The sequence below is a fragment of the Dryas octopetala genome, chromosome 8 (assembly GCF_963921425.1).
Source record: "Dryas octopetala chromosome 8, drDryOcto1.1, whole genome shotgun sequence".
In the NCBI taxonomy this organism is placed as follows: Eukaryota; Viridiplantae; Streptophyta; class Magnoliopsida; order Rosales; family Rosaceae; genus Dryas; species Dryas octopetala.
This window is the reverse complement of record NC_141373.1, coordinates 15,318,519-15,335,732: the sequence shown is the minus strand read 5'-3', so window position 1 is coordinate 15,335,732 and position 17,214 is coordinate 15,318,519. Positions and strand designations below refer to the sequence as shown.

General features: G+C 35.0%; 2 protein-coding genes and 1 long non-coding RNA gene across 5 annotated transcripts; 1 reads left to right on the top strand and 2 right to left on the bottom strand.

Annotated features, from left to right (window-relative positions):
• Positions 1-214: 214 nt before the first annotated feature.
• OHP2 (one-helix protein 2) lies at positions 215-2,293 on the bottom strand. The gene is made up of 2 exons (XM_086255477.1): positions 1,739-2,293; positions 215-537 (listed from the first exon to the last, which is right to left on the bottom strand). The coding sequence occupies exons 1-2, from the start codon at positions 2,170-2,172 to the stop codon at positions 423-425; spliced, it is 549 nt and encodes a 182-aa protein (XP_086111603.1). The 5' UTR covers positions 2,173-2,293; the 3' UTR covers positions 215-422.
• Positions 2,294-4,552: 2,259 nt separating this feature from the next.
• Positions 4,553-11,995, bottom strand: LOC147277557 (Low affinity potassium transport system protein). 3 transcript variants are annotated; one of them, XM_086255475.1, is made up of 3 exons: positions 11,845-11,995; positions 8,697-9,344; positions 4,553-5,142 (listed from the first exon to the last, which is right to left on the bottom strand). In XM_086255475.1, the coding sequence occupies exons 2-3, from the start codon at positions 9,245-9,247 to the stop codon at positions 5,073-5,075; spliced, it is 621 nt and encodes a 206-aa protein (XP_086111601.1). In that variant the 5' UTR covers positions 9,248-9,344; positions 11,845-11,995; the 3' UTR covers positions 4,553-5,072. The 3 variants fall into 3 exon arrangements, with proteins under 3 accessions (XP_086111601.1, XP_086111600.1, XP_086111599.1); XM_086255474.1 differs by having other exon boundaries at positions 8,697-9,323; XM_086255473.1 differs by having other exon boundaries at positions 8,697-9,319.
• Positions 11,996-15,416: 3,421 nt separating this feature from the next.
• On the top strand, positions 15,417-16,857 carry LOC147277556 (uncharacterized). The gene is made up of 2 exons (XR_015124005.1): positions 15,417-16,220; positions 16,657-16,857. It is a non-coding gene; the product is annotated as an uncharacterized LOC147277556 (long non-coding RNA).
• Positions 16,858-17,214: the final 357 nt, after the last annotated feature.

The window sequence follows — 17,214 nt, the reverse complement described above, 5'->3', positions numbered from 1 at the left end:
AAGTTAGAAAAAAAAAAAAAAAAAAAAGGAGGGGAAGACGATAGTGGTGAGAGAGATTGAAGCAAATACCCATTGGATGACATATAAAATAAAAACTAAAGCAGTTTTAAAATAGTTTCTTTTTTATGGGGTTTTAAGTATTGTTCTTCCTTTCTTCATTCGTCTCATATATATATTTTTCTCTCAATCTTTAACTAAAACAAAAAAACAAAAATGTTATCAAACGAGCCCCAAGGAACTTCTTCTATTCTTGAAATCCATGTAAAACAATGTAGTGAAAATACAGCTTAAGATAGCCAAGTATTTCTGGAAAATGAAAGTTAAACAAATTACTCCACAAAGTTACAAGTGAAATACTGAATGTGTCAACAACAGCTCCAGTAACAAGAAAGTATTCATGTCTTTTAACATGAAGCCTTGTATCATTCCAGATCTAGTATCCCAAAATTGGAGAGAAGGATCTTTACTTGATCAACAAAGTCCGAGCCAGTTGCATACTCGGTTAGCATTCCAACAGCAAACCCGAACATTGCCCATCTGTAAAGCCAAAATCACAAATCCAGGAGAAAGAAGATCCCAGATCAAGAAACCAAAATCGTCAGACAAGTACATAAACGGATAGAACCATGTAGGGAAACAGAACTTTCTTTTCTCCCTTGGATTCATGTTGCCAAACCCAATTTTTGTTTGTTTTCAGACCAAAATGAAAAGAGAGAATCAAATAAGATTGACTATTAAAGTAAACGAAAATCAGCCATAGAATCCATTTGATTTGAATTCCAAGTTAGGGAAAGAATATAGGATCTACATAGGGGTTAGGGAAAGTATCATAGGAATAATTATGCAAGCACTTCACAACTAAAATTGTAGATTCCTCTGCTTATGTTATTAAAAATAAAAACCAATTGACAGAAAGCTGGTCGAGATTCGAGAAGTTATCCTAAATCACTCAAACCCCTGGCCAAAGAGAAGGGGAATAAACCCCTCAAATATTAAAACTATACGCTTTTGAAGTCAGAATGAATGATTAAAACTACAGAAAACGAATATCGTGCTCCGAGAAGTACCCTCTCCTCTGTCTAGCATGCTTTAGGGTCTACTTCACTAGTTTAAATTTTGTGGTATGATTGTGAAGAACAAGCTGACTGCATCTTCACCATAACTACAAATGGATGAGGCAAAGGCACAATAACGAGTGTGCTAATATATCATCCAAACCCAAAGGTTAATTGTTAACAGATCCAATTTAAAGAGGGGAAGCTATTTCTATCTCATAGAAATAGGATCTAATATCCTAAACTATAAAAACACAACTCTAATGTGTTTGACGGATTCCTAGCACACAAATCATTTTATTGGTTTCTTGTTTCTTGTTTCTTGATGGAACCATCACTCTTAGGTCCAATAAGTAAATGGGGACACAGCTAGAGCAAAGGACTAGCTTAAGGGGAATGAAGCATTACATCACCATATGCATCTATATATGCTTGTCCCTTTTGGGGAAGTGGTTATTAGGGTTTTCTGTCCAAAATTACTAATTTGGTAATTCACAATTCAGCCATTCTTAGTTTACCAAATTGTTCACCAACTCCTATACTATTTCAGATTAATTTCAATTGCATAATCTTCACAAATCCCAAACTAAGTCCAACCATAATCAAGACAATCATAAATTACACAAACCCAGATAAACCAAACTTCAAAACCCAAACTCTCTCAAGCAATTGCAGAGCATTACCTTCCATTGCTAATCTCATTCTTGCCAACAAAGCCAAAGAAAGGACCCTGATTAGCTTCTTCAAGCTTCTTCTGCTTGAAGTACTCCTGAATCTCCTTAGCCTTCTGTCTCTGGAACTCCAAGGTGATCACATTCTTGTCCTCCACCATAGTCAGCCCCGGAGCCGGAGCTGGCGGCGGAGGCGGCGGCGGAGGGGACTGAGAAGGAGGTGTTGGTTTGAGAGGAGAAGGTGGGGAGGAGGGTTCTCTAAGAGAAGGAGCTACAGGTCTTCTTATGGGTCCTTCAGTTTGGGAGCTCCTTATAGTTTTTATACAATAAGGCTTAGTTGAAGAGAACATAAGAGAATAATTACAAGAAGATGAAGAATGTGAACAAGATGGTGAGGATGATGAAGTCGAGATTTTGATGCATGGGAATGAAGATGCCACTGACATTTTTTGAATTTCTTTCTCAGCTGGATTGTTTTTTCTTTTTTCCTTTTCTTTATTTTGTTTGGTTTTGGAGAATTTGGGGTGTGATGTGTGTTATCCATCAAAGAGATGGTGTTCAAGTGGTTTTGTGGATAAGGTGTGGCCAAGTCTTCAATAAAGGAGATGGTTGCCTTCTAATTCTAAAGTCAGTTGTTCACTTGGTCTGGTGAAGCAGTGAGAGGTCAGGTTGGCTGGCTTGAGTTTGGCGCCTATAGTGTTTTTAAGCGTGTGAGATACACGTGCCAATTCCCACTCTCCTTTTCTCTTTCTTTCTTTTACGGGGAATACTATCAATCTTCTCCACCAACCTTTTTCTTTATGATTCTTATTTCTCAAAGTAAATTCATGATCAAAATCGTTCATTTTTTAAATCTAACTATGAAAATCATCTCTACAAAAAATTATAAAGAAACGGTTTTAATAACAATTTTCTCCACCAACTATCTAACTATCAATCTTCTCCACCAACCTTTTTCTTTATGATTCTTATTTCTCAAAGTAAATTCATGATCAAAATCATCTCTACAAACGGTTTTAATAACAATTTGATTCACCATTAGTTTACTTATAACGTTTACATGATCAAACGATTTTCGATTTAATTAATTTTTTGCAGAGATGATCTTCAAATAATTATCTAAAAGATGAACGTTCTAATCATAAAAATACATTGTGGAATGAAAAAAAAAAAAACAGGTCAGTGGAGAAGATGAATATCATTCCTTTTCTTTCATTATTATCTTTTTATTATGGATAAAAGTTGAAAGATGGTAAATGTTAAGGAAAATAAGTACACTGACTGCATGTGGTTCAAGATTGTAATTCTCCCTAGTTTCTAATGAAATGCTTCTTTGATTAAGAAAAAAAAAATGTACACCGGCTACACCCATTCTAAAGCACTTGCAATCTTGTGTAAGCACTTGTAGTTTTAGTGGTTAAACATATTTCCTTTATATTTAGGCCACTTTTTGTGTTTAAGATTGGACTAGACTTGTTGTTTTGTGTAAGGCCTTGTAGTTTTAGTGGTTAATTCAAATTTAAGGTATATTGAAGAAAGAAATAAGGGACTCGCATTTTATGTTGTATTATTTAGCCAAAACTATGTCTTTCTCATCAAAAGGCTCAAGTAACTTACCATTCCTTCTCTTGTTTAAGTTTTTCTTTTCTTTTCCTTTTACTGAGCTCAACCCTTCTTTTTAAGGGATCTCAATAACTCAATAAGTACATTTTATTACCACCATATTTAGGATACCCTAACTTTAAAATTTAATAATACAGTAATAACTTTTTACAGAATGTAACCCATGTCTGAACAACTTCTCAACATGGATTGCGATCTTCCCCATCTTCAAGGCTTCAACTTCAAGCCATCTATTTCCAAAATAAAAGAAGTTATGAAACGTTATAGTTTTCTAAGGGAAAATTCTCCCATTCAAACATTGGATGACATACAAACGCTGAAACGCATTTGTTACTCTTAGATCTTTACGCTTTCACTTTTCACTTCTAAGGAGGTATTGATCACCGTTTGATCTATTTGTATGTCATATGATATTTGTAACATAAGCAAACTTCTTTTCTAATTGGAGTATCGACAGTTTATTGCATCACAGCATGTCAATGCATTTCTTCTTCCATGTTCTTTTCCAGGCGCCAGCAGGCAAGTTCCATGCTTAATCAATTACTTCATTCATCTCTCATCATACAACTATTAGAATTCAATGGGATCCATTGCAGCCAATCCATAAATACAAAACCCCTAGTTTTCACCTTCTTTATGCGTCTCCAAAAAAACCAGGAGCATATACAAACCACAAGCAGGGAATAGACGTCACCAGAATGTAGAAATGGAAGAACAAAAGATACACAATTAAAGAAGGGCCAGAGTGATGCTCTGAATTCTCAATTTACAACACATAGGATCAAATTTAGAAGCTCCAATAGTGAGAACGTAAAAACATCATATTTGCGACCAACATGTATGATTCTCTTCACAAGCTGTGCCACCGAAACTAAAAGCCCCCTATATCTTTGAGTTTTGTTTGACAGCTTAAGTATGAACAGTATCCTGTACTTTTAACTGTAGATGATCCTTAATCACAAATGAACATAATTCATATACACGTACATAAAGTAATGTTCAGGCACTTACTGGTTAGTGGTTTTTAAAAGGCACTTACTGGTTAGTGGTTTTTAAAAGGCACTTACCATGTTCTAAACTGGTGGATGAAAATCTAAATGGTTAATAAGATAAGGACTTGGAGCAAGTAAGCAAATAATATGTATTCTAACAACCATTGAATTTTCATCTGGCTACTTAGAATATGGTAAGTGCATTACTACATACCATAAGTGCCTTTGTGAGTGCTCTGGATTAAGGGGAAATATTTCAGTCAAAGACTATGCAAAATTCGGAGATTTCACTATCCAATGAATAATCACCCCAAGACTCCATAGAATCTTAAATTTAGCTGATCTTCAAAGGTTTTAGGAGAAGAAGAAATGACCCAAAATTCATTAAAACCAAGTCATAAGGAGTAAAAAAAATAACACATTAATTACGACAAAGCAATGAACAATGCAGTCACACACGGAGAATAATAAACAAAACGATGTCCCCAAACCCAGAGTGACAAAATTGAAACCCACAGCAACCTGATATAGACATAAATGTTCAGTTTGATGAGCATAGCCAGAAATAAAACTCCTTGCTATGGTGGTGTTCCGCATGGACTCAAAAACCGCTTTTCTTCTTCCAGAAATAAGTAAATCAACCAAACAAGCTCTGTTAGCGGTAAGTTACCTGATGCATCGTTTCATCTAATGAGATGTCAAGCCCAAATCATCATCGGGTAAAGGCCAAACTACATAACCACACACGAGCAACTTCTTTCATTCCCATTGTCGAATTCATCATCTGAACCATCCATTTCACTGCCAATCGGATCACGTTTCCATCTCAGAAAAACATTTAAACGAAGTAGGGAAAAGATGGATGAAAGAATGAGAAATAAGATGAAATAGAAGAAGCAGAAAAATATGCACTTTCTGCATTGCACAATGCAAGAAAAACATCTTGGACAAGTATATATAACATCTGGAATGTAAAACTTAATCGTCAATAAATCAGACAGAAAATAGTAAAAGAGTATTTGACAAGTATAACCAATAGCAGATTGATTATAGTCAATTCTCACTGCCGTTTTCTCTCTTTCCTTACCCCGGCAGTGAGTGCTGGTTGTTTATTTGTTTTGCAGGCTACACTGATGTTTTGGCATTGATATATGTACAAGTATCATTTTTTTTTTATGGGCAGCATAAATTTTATTTAATAAAATAAAAGATAAATAAATAAAAATTGATGGACAAGATGTCCATCGAAGCTCAGCATTAAAGATAAAAAACAAAAAAACAAAAAAACCTTAAAAATTACAAGAAACACATTAGCCATCAGCTCAAAGCTCCCAAAGCAAGAAGTGGAATACTTTTCCATAAGAAATCCACTTCCTCCACCATGTCTTCAAAAATTCTATTTCTTTCCATCCACACAATCTAAAAATAGGCCAGAACTACACATCTTCAAAGAGTAACTGTCAAACACCCATGGAACAACCATCAAGGAATTGCAATTTCTTGTCAAAACCCACACCACTTCAAACACTTGAAGCAACCTAAACCAAAGTTGTAAAGTGAAAGGACAGTGCAGAAAGCTACGATCAACACTCTCAACCTCACCTTTGCACAGAATGCACCATCAAGGAGATAACAAACATAGGGTCTTTCTTTTGCAGCAAATAATAAGTATTAACTTTTTATAGGCCACCAACCATGCAAAATATTAAACTTCAGTACGTAGGTACACTAAGGTTCTAAATCATTTTAGAAGGCCCAAGTATTTTGAACCTTTGGCTGACACCGCTTAGGGAGGTTAATGTGAGTTGGGTAATTCCAGAGGGTTGTTATTTTATACTATACGACAAGCATAAGGTGTTAGGTGGTGTAGAGAAGATAAGAACACTACTATGGGGCTGCACTGTGATAGCAGTTCTCAATTCCAGAGGGTTGTTATTTTCTACTATATGAAAAGCATAAGGTGTTAGGTGGTGTAAAGAAGGTAAGAACACTATGGGGCTGCACTGTGATAGCAGTTCTGAGGGTACTTTGGCTGGGAAGGAATAGGAGGATTGTTGAAGATTATAGAAGGGTTGGAGTGGAGGAGTTGTGGGCTAAAGTTAAATATTGGGCTTCTGTATCTGCTGAATTTAGGGAATTCTCTTTCTCTTCTATAATGACTGATTAAAAAGCATTTGCTTGCTACTTCTTGGTTTGGCTTCTGTATATTTTAAATGTATAAATTTTATGCAAATTACTTTGTTGTATTATTGAGGCGGACATCTTATCCACACTCTACAGTGATTGTAATGTTCCTTCTTCTGGAGTTTAATAAAGTTTTTTATTCTTTTCAAACAAAAAAAAAAAGGCTCAAATATTGGAGAGATGACAATACTAAAGGGTATTTTTGGTATTATAAAAAGGCCAAATTACTCTAGTCCCTGAGATTTGGGTCATATTTCCATATAAATCATGTGGTTTCAATTTTTTTAATAATACCCTTGTGGTCAAGTTCGTTCCCAACCTTAGTCCAAATTAAGAATTTCTTCCAATTGACTCAATGGAGGCAGAGGTATATATGTCATTTTGGCTTCTATATACGTTAAAAAATAAAAATCATTTAAAATATGAAATTAGAAAACTAAGAATAAGGAAAACTGACATAAATACCGTCATCACCGTTGCTAAAATTGGACGGAAATCTCCATTTGGACAAAGATTGGTAAGACCACAAGGGTATTATTTAAAAAATTGAAACCACACGAGTAACATTGATATATGACCCCAACCATAAGGACCAGACGTATAATTTAGCCTTACAAAAGATATGAAAGGAATCATTTTTCCAAATGATCAATTTACTCCAGTTCTCAATGCTGATAGTCTGATACCCACCATCACACCTACTGACATGTTAATTTTCAAACCTGATGCTAACCTGAAAAATTCAATAATCTTAACCAATTTAAAAAGCTATCTTACTCCCCTGTAATGAAAGGGATGGTATCATCCACATTCAGTAAATCAGATGTTTGCATATGCTCCCCCATATCAAATCCATCAATGTTGCACACACTAGCTCTCAGCAACACCTACTCATGATATAAACTACTAAAGTAAGGAGAGATGAGGAGGACGTGTCACCATGTCTTAAGACCCCTAGAAGCTTTAAATCTACACTTGGGCCAACCATTAATAATAACTAATGAGTTAGCTAAAATCAAATAGTCATAAATCCAATTCCTCCATCTACTCCCAACACCTTTCCTCTTCAAACCATGATCTAAAAAATCTCAATCAACATGGTTGTGGGCTTTCTCACACCAAGTCCATAAACTGTCTACCCTTAACAAAAGCCTCCTAAGAAATAAAACTCAGATCAGCCAAAATCTTATAAAGGCTCATAACTGAAAATATGGGTTTAATCTCTCACTTTCAAAGCTTGGAGCTCTTTACCAATCAAATAAATATAGGTAGCATTAGAACAAGCATTAACAACCCCATTAATAAAGAACTCCTAAAAAGTCTTCGTTAAATCATTCTTGATCACTGTCCAACAATCCTAAAAAACTACCATTGAAAAACCATCTGACTCTGGAAAGTTATCCCTACCACAAACAAACACAGCCCTCCTTGCTTCATCCTCCTCGAAAGGCCTCTCTCCAACCATCTAGCTTTCTCCTCACCAAATTGGACATCAATCTAAACCACCCATGATATAAACTACTAAAGTAAAGAGAGATGAGGAAAATGTGTCACCAATCTTAAGACCCCTAGAAGCTTTAAATCTATACCTGGGACTACCATTAATAATAACAAATTAATTAGCTAAACTCATTAATCTACTTGATGTACTCCCAAAACCTTTCCTCTTCAATATATGATCTAAAAAAGATCTCAATCAACATGGTTGTGGGCTTTCTCAAAATCAATTTTCAAAACCACTTCCTCTTTATTTTTCACTTGATACTCTTCAACCACTCCTCAAAAGGCCTCTCTCCAACCATCTAGCTTTCTTCTCACCAATTGGACACCAAAACTAAACCACCCACGGGCCACCTTTATATGCTTCAATAAAAATCTAAACCTTAAACTTCAAGCTCTCATATATGCATATATATCATTTTAATATATGTGCGAGATAAATGACACATCCAACATGAGACATATCAAAGACCATTAAGAGTGATTCAACTATTATATTCCAGTACTCAGGAGACAACACATCACTCGAACCCAAAAATGAGGGTTAGTTTCTGGAGAGCAGCAGCTCTCATTACATAGTTGACTCTAAGTGGGCCTAATGGCCTAAATAAAGTTAAGTTCAATAATATTGTGAAGCACGGTACTTAATAAAATAAAAAAAATTCAAATACCTGGGCTCAAATTCCCTGATCTCAACAAGCTCACTCCCGCAATTGTCTGTCCACTGCACTTTCCTCCTTTCCATATGACCAGGAATGTCACTACCTGTTTCGCTCAATGCTTCATGTTCATTAGCACTCCCAACAGAAACTGGAATGCTTTTTGATGACTTCTTCAGGCTACTTTTAAGAGAAACCATTGTTGCATTATGATCATCATCATGATCAGCAGTATGATCCTTGCCCTCATCAGAAACAAGAGACCCAGGCAAGACATCCTGCTGTTGGGCAGGGCCCACTTTAAGAGGAGATGGAGTGTCGAGCCCAGCGGAAGCGCGACCAAAGCAGACAAAGGAGGCGCACCCGCGGGAAAGTCTGTTCTTCGTGGAAGCCAGCTGGAGGTCAGTGTCAGATACTTGGTCCACCAACTGGTACTGATTCCACGGCGACACTCTCATGGGTTTATCTTCGTTTTTCTGACCCAAGAGAAGAAGGGTCAGGCCTTTGCTATACCCAGAAGCTGAAGCTGAGAAGAACCCTCCTCCTTCTACTGCTAATAGCATCAGTTCTGCTCATCTGGGAACCAAGATATGTTTTCTATACAATCCACCTCTTCTCAGAAGAACCAAAGCCACCTGACTTTCATGCACCAATAATGTACTCTCAGAATAGTGATAAAAACAATATCAGATTTACAACTTTGGCATACTAATTAAATTGTGGGTGCATAAATATGTGTGTGTACATATGTATACATACATACATATATATATATGATGTTCTTACTTTTCTTAATGTAAGGACATCCTTACTTGAAAATTTCCCATATACATATATACATATAGATATATATATATATATATATACAAGGGTTATCTAATCCGGGCATCCCAAACTTCGTTAAAACCCGGACATCCTCTCTTAGCCGTTGAATACACTGAAGAGCTAAGATATGCAAAACTTTATTAAACCTCTTTTTATTTCACTGACAGTGCCTAGAGAGCTCTGTTCCACCCGTCAGGCTATACAAAATTGTAGAAACTAGAAAGTCAGCCTTTTATCAGTAATTGTGAAAAAGGGGCTCAAGAGGCGAAATTGAGAATTGAAGGAAAGAAATATGAAACAGATTCATATGTAGGGAAGGAACTAGAAAATATGCAGTAATTGAAGACGCTCTGTAGTGAAAGACACAGCTGGTTGCCAGTTGACCCATAGCTGCCTTGCCTTTGAAAAAAGTATCCTCCAACTCCAACCAGAGTACAGCATCACCCAGAAAATTCTCCGATTTCTAAGACTATAAACAATGAAGTGATCCTTAGAACAGTAATTTAGAAGAAGGCTCTTCCATCCAGTACAATCCCTCATTTATTCATATACACGTTTGGTAGACATGATAGTTAACTCCAAATCAAGAAAAAATCAGGGGCTTTACATAGCCAATAGATGCTGAAACTTAAAATTATGATATGGAATTTTCTCAACGGTGAAAGAAATCTTGCCACAGATATGGCACCTAAGACAATCCATCATAGATTTTCTCAAAGACCCAGATGTAGGTAACAGGTGGCACACCTTCTGAACTAGTGAGTCCATGTCTACAGAAAAATCAAGCATGTGTCCAAGCAGTAGTTACGTGAGTGCAATATTTTTGTGCTGGTACCAGGATTGATGCTTGCATGTACTCCAACTTTGAGTTCTCCAACTCAGCTATAATCATTTCTCAATGTTGGTTGAACCTCCTTCCCCAAATTGCTGATAAAAAAGCTTTGCTTTCTAGTTTCTATGGTCTTTTATGGTCTGGTGGGTGGAGCAGAGCTTTCTATGCGTTATCACTGAATAAAAGGATTTTTAATAAAGTTATGTATCTCTTAGCAGTTGGATGTATTCAACAGCTGAGATAGGATGTCAGGATTTCAACAAAGTATCTGACATCTGGATTAGATAACCCTTGTGTGTGTGTGTGTGTGTGTGTGTGTGGGTGTCTGTGCGCACTTGTGTGTCTATATATAGAGAGAGAGGTAATGTTCCCTTTAAAGAGAATTTGACATGCTCTCTTACTAGATTGTGAATCAAGACATTAATCAAGTGAAATCATGTCTAAATGCGTGATCTAATTGACAATTGACAATCTAGCACACCAGACTCTCGGAAAAGAGAATATTACTACACACAAATAAATTACGCATGGTAGTGAGCATAAAACTCATTAAAACTGTAGGCTTGTTAAACATTCTAAAATCATAGGAACTTGAAAATTGATCAATAATCAATACAATGAGTCGAGGAATTGCTCATGATCATATAATGTCAAAGCTTTGTCCTATTATTCATATTCGCAACACCTTTAGAAGTTAATATGAACTCAATTTTGATATAATAGGGTCAACAAAGTTTTAATAAGATGTTAAACTTATTTTGAAGTTGAGAATTACCAACACACAAAATCACATACATGAGGTTAAGAATGCATGTATTCATGTACGTAAATGTTAACCATCGCCTAATTTAGTACAGCTCCTAGTAAACTATTTCCAAATTACTACAAAAATCAGTCAGCATGCAAGCAACAGTTATGAATTAACCGTAACAACACTTCAAGTTACTTTTTTCTGTACAAACACCCAGTTATTAAAGTAAACCAACAGTAATTAATCATCCTTAAATAAAGTAATATGCAAAGTATAAACAGTATAAGTCCTTAAATAATTTTATCCATTACTATTTTTGAAAACCCAAAAAAGGAAACAAAATAAAAGGCTAGCATGCAACTCATACAAGCCTAAATCAACTTAGTTTCATAAGTCCTTAAATAATTTTATCCATTATTATTTTTGAAAACCCAAAAAAGGAAACAAAATAAAAGGCTAGCATGCAACTCATATAAGCCTAAATCAACTTAGTTTCACAGAATGACTTCCCAAAATGCTCTGTTTGTTCGCAAAGAAAGCGCAGGAAAGGTCAAATCATAGAAAATTTAACGTCTGAATCTGAAACTTCTCATGTAACAGAGCATAATGCAACTTATTGCCATAATTGAGCAGAATTTCACTTTCCCAGAACCCAAAAAAAAAAAAGGGAAAAAAATTTATTGTGTTTTCCTTTCCAACAAGATGTAAAAGGAAAATCAGATCAAAGAAAAATGAAGAAGAGTCCGAAATACCTTGAAGGAGTTGGAAATCCAAGAATTGGGATCTCCAGTGGGTGGTCGTGGAATCGTCGGCTATGGCTTCTTCGATCGCGGCTCGGACCAGAAAATCGGTGATGAATCGGAGAGAGAGAGAGAGAGAAATAAATAAAAAAGGAATAAAAATTGAAAAGAAAAGGATGGGTTTACTTATGGATAGTATTATTTAAAGGTACCTGGCAAAAAAAGCAAGTATTATTTATTATTTAAAGGTAGAGAGAGAGAGAGATGGGATAGTGACTCGCAGGAAGTATGATAGCGATGGCCCTCATTACTTCATTTCTGTCTTGCCCTTTTCTCCATTCACTTTTGTCTTTTGGAAAAAGGGGTGTATGCTCTATTGCTCTTTTCCAAAATTTCAAATCTCAAAACTTATTTTTTTGGTCGGAATTTCAAACTCATTTAGTTATATGGTAATTAAGGAATAAAATTTATCATATGTTATTTAACATATAATCTACTATACTAATAAAAAATATTAAAGAAACCAAATTATATGGTAGGTTTCATGTGATATGTGATGAATATAATGCGCGCTGAAGACAAATACTGTAACAAAAATACTTCACTAATTAATAATTACATAATGAAATTACACGAATAAATCACCAATGTGGTAATGGAAGTAACAAGCTTACTCAAAGGGACTTGCAAATGGTCTTCGATAGTCAAATTGAGCCGAATTTTGTTAAAAGAGAACCGCCCGATGACAGCAGCGGCGACAACGGTTTACCTAAAATTTCAATTTCACAAATTCTTCAAATTGGAAAACCAAACATCAAGGAAATGAAACCCTATGGTGAGGGAGTAAATTTCTTTTTCATAATTTATTTTCACAAAGATTTAAACTAAAAAAATTGGATAGTGGTTCTTTTTAAAAATGTTTGTTTTAATTAAATTTTTTATAATTTAGTTTGACTCCAAAGTTGACTATTTTCAATAATGGGTTTTTAATCTTAATTTTTGTGCCGTTGAAAATGTCTCGAGCTCACGAACGCATACACGCGAACTGTTCCTGAATCGAAATTACGGTTTAAAAATTACGAGCGTTTGATAGTGAAGGGCTTTTGGATAATTTCTATTTTGAATTTTAAAAAGTTAAAACCCAAAATTAGGCTAATCAACTTCAACTTCACCGTACTAACACAGTACAATTTTTTTTTTCTTTTTTTATTCTTTCCTTCCTTTTCCCTTTGACTTTCTTTCCTTCCTTTTCTCATCACTTTCTTTCCTTCCTTCTTCTTTCCCAATCTTCCAGCCGCCTCTCATATCTCTCTCCCATTCTACTGTGACAGTCCCAGATCTATTCTCTCTCCTCCCTCTCCCTCCCAGATTTATTCTTCCTTCTCTTCTTTTCCTTCCCCGATCTCCCTCCCCCATCTCCTCTCTTCTCTCTCCTCCCTCCCCAATCATCACTCTGTTCGATTCGCCGTTCTCCTCTGGCGACGGCTGGCCTCTTCCTCCCCTCTCTCCCTCTGGCTCCGCCTGCCCAGCTTGAAAATTTCGGGAAATTTTTGAAATTTTGGCAAAATATTTTGAAATTTAAACAAAATTAATATGGTATGGTGTTAAAATTTTCATACTCCCTGAAAACGAAATTTTCGGTGAAATTTCGTCAAAAATTCAAAATTTTACTCCTTGATGGTAATATATATGATGATGCCTCTTCTGTTGAGATATATTTTATCTTAAATATAATGAGATATGGCTTATAGAATACACTTTGCATTATAATTTGATGATCAAAGTCATTTAATTTCTAAGTCTCTATACAAGGATCATCCTTACAAAAAATTAGGTAAATAAAAAATTATTAACATCTAATTTGTGATATAATAAATAGACAAATATAGTGAATTTATAACTACTTGAAATGATGACCCTTTAATCAAATCGTTAAATGATTTTCTATTTACCTAATTTTTTACAAGGATGATCTTTGTATAGAGACTAAGAAAATAGACGACTTCGATCATTAAATTACAATACAGAATGTGTCATACAAGCCATACCTCATTATGTTTAAGATGAAATATACCTCAACGGAAAGAAACTGTATGTATGATTATTGATAGATAATTTCTCAGAAAAAAAAAATATAATTTCAAAGCAGGGATAGCTCTAAATCCTACACAATATAACAACTTAGGCTTCACCAAATTTTAGTTTATCTAAAATATTCTATAATAAACAAAACTATAAAAAATAGAAACCTTATTGAGGTTAAAATAGTAAAAAAGTTATTTAAATAAAATTAGAAATAATTAATTCACCTACTAAGTATTATGTTGTTACCTGCTTACCCATTACTCTCTCTTCCTTTGTCACTCTTTCTCTCTCTTTTCATTTCTTTCCAATTTATTAATTTTCCATTTTTTATAATTGACAAGGCCTATTGGCAGTCGCTGTAGTGTGTGTCAATAGGCTATTACTATTGTAAAGTCATAAAGAGGATTTAGAGTAACGGGGTCACCATATTTTAGTTTACCTAAAAAATCTTGTGTTAAACAAAATTATTAATCATAAATTACTTCTAAATCCTATTTTTGAAACATTTTTAACTACAAACTCAGACAATTAAAAAAGGGTTTATTTCATATTTAGTACGTAAACTTTGACCCTTGTCTTAATGTGGTACCTAAACTTTTATTTGTCCCAATTGAGTACCTAAACTTTTATTTTGTGTCTAATAGGTACCAAAATGAATTTTTGTTAAAATTGTCAATAAAAATTAGGGGCAATATAGTCAAAGTATATTTTAATTATTTTCTTTATATGTTTAAAATTATTATAAAAAAACACACAACAAACAAAAAAAATTAAAAATTAAAATTAAAATATAAATTTTTTGAAGTGACTATATTGCCCCTAACTTTTGTTAATAATTTTAACAGAAATTCATTTTGGTACCTATTAGACACAAAATAAAAGTTTAGGTACTCAATTGGGACAAATAAAAGTTTAGGTACCACATTAAGACAATGGTCAAAGTTCAGGTACTAAATATGAAAAAAAACCATTAAAAAATTAAGTTTCAGCCCAATTTGTTCGTGTACGCGCGTGTAGAATTTAAAAAATACAGTATCGAGCGTTCGGTGAATGCTATCTGCATCTGCACATTTTTAAGTTGCAAATGTATCTTTTTAACTAGCATATATTATTTTTAGGTTTCAGATGCATCTTTTTAGGTTGTAGATGTGAGACCCCATATTTTTCAAGGTTTATTTTGAAAAAGCATTTTAAATATTTTGGGAATTGATTTGAGAAATAAAAAAGTTTTGGGTTAATTTTTAAATTAATTTCTTTTTAATTTAATTTGACTCAAAATTGACTTTTTTGTTTTGTTGAGCGTTTGACTTCAAGTTTGGGCTTGTTAGGAATGTCTCGAGTCCACAAGTTCGTAGACACGAAACACGCGTAAATCAGATTCACGGTTTGAGAGTTAAGAACGTGCGAATGTAGGGGCATTTTTGTAATTTTGCATGGAAGGGTTTTAAAACTCAAAAATTAGATTTTATATCTTACTCTCTCTCCTCTCTCTCCCCGATTCTCTCTATTTTCTCTCATTTTCTGATCGCTCTCTTCTCTCTCTCTTCGATTCTTCGCCGTTCGGCGACGGATGGCGGCGAGACCGGTGACCAAACGACCGTCTCCCTTTCCTCTTCCTCCCAGTGGCAGCCATGAAACCGGAACCCAGCAGCTTCAGCGAAATCGAACGAGACAGAATAGATGGCAGCCGCAGCGATCGGTTGTTTTCCGGCCAAATCGAGACGCAGGACCACTTGGGTCATCTCCCTTTTGTCACAACGAGTCTTTTCGTGCCTCCTCTTGCTCCAACAACCTCTCATGACGGCGGATCGAAGGATTTTAGGCTGGCGACTTTCTCCCCTATTTTTGGCGATCCAGGCGGCGACTTGGCTTGATCTTGGTATTTCTGTGATCCTCTCTCACTAGGCTTTATGTTGTTGTGTAGCTTGTTGCCCAATTTTTAATAAATTGAAAAACCCCAGATTTTTGTAGGTCCAGCCACCGCAAGCTCCACTAAGTATGGTGGTGTCAGCGACTCGAGCTCTGTTGTTTCGGTCTTTGCTAAGTTGGTTGTGCTTATTTGAGGTCAAGGTTCTGTATTTATTGGTTGAGTTGTGAATTTTGTGAATTGGGCAGCCACAGTGCTTGGTGGTTACCGCTTGTTTCAGTCGTTTAACGGCCCATTTGTATTTCTAGTTTGAAATTGTGTTGGTTACTGGTATTAACGAGTACACGGGTTTGAGAAATCTTATTCATGATGCCGGATTTGATATCCGAACAAAGGCGCCATAAAAGGCATTTCAGTCATTTCACGTTGTTGCACAGTAAGTGAAATTAGATAGTTTCATGTGTTGCATTGTTTGTTTGTATGAATTGTATGTTAGGACTTGATAAAGTCTAAGTTTGAATGATGAGAATTTTGAGGTTTAAGTGATTAAATGAGGATTTGAGGATAAGTAGATAATTGAGAATTATGGGTTTGCCATGAGAATTATTATTGTTGAGATAAATGTTAATGTTAGGAAAATGGTTGACAATTGGTTTATGATTGAGGAATATTTATTTATGCCTAGTGTTATTTTTTTATGGTTATGTTGATTATGGTTTATTGAGGATATTTGATGTATACTTGATTGATTGAGGATTAAGGATTATATATTGAGGATAATTGTTTAAGTCATTTCGCTCATATATACGAGCTCTAGTGAGCTTACCAGGTTGTTTGTTTGAATGACCCAGTGTACCATGAACATGGTGTAGTGTGGTTGTTTATGTTTTGCAGGTTAAGCAGGCTGTGAAGGCAGTGGAGAGAAGACGAGACAGTGGGACCCACCAGAGTTTTATTAAATATTTTTAATATAGTGATTTTATATAAATGTTTTATTTAAAAGAAATGTATTTATTTATGTTTATGTACATGGCTCATTGTTTGAAAAAGGGTTGAAAGGCAATGTTTTAGTATTTTTATGGTCCCGAGATTCGGGGTGTTATAGCAGATGACAAGTTTTAAGTTGTAAATGCAGAGTTTAGATTGCAGATGCATCTGCTGAGCGGTCGGCAATTCCCACCGAACGCTCGATGGACAATTTGGGCTTCTACTTAATTTTTGGGTCGGCTAGACTTTAGCTTATCTTTCTTTCTCATTTTAGAATTCTACTTAAAGCACCCAATTATTAAAAAAAGAAACTTTATTTAAAGGGGTTAAAAATCATTTAATTAAAATTAAAAAATAATTAGTTCACCCACTAACTACCCACTACTCTCTATCTTTCTTTATCTCTTAATTTATTAATCTTTTGAGAAAAATGCACTATTGGT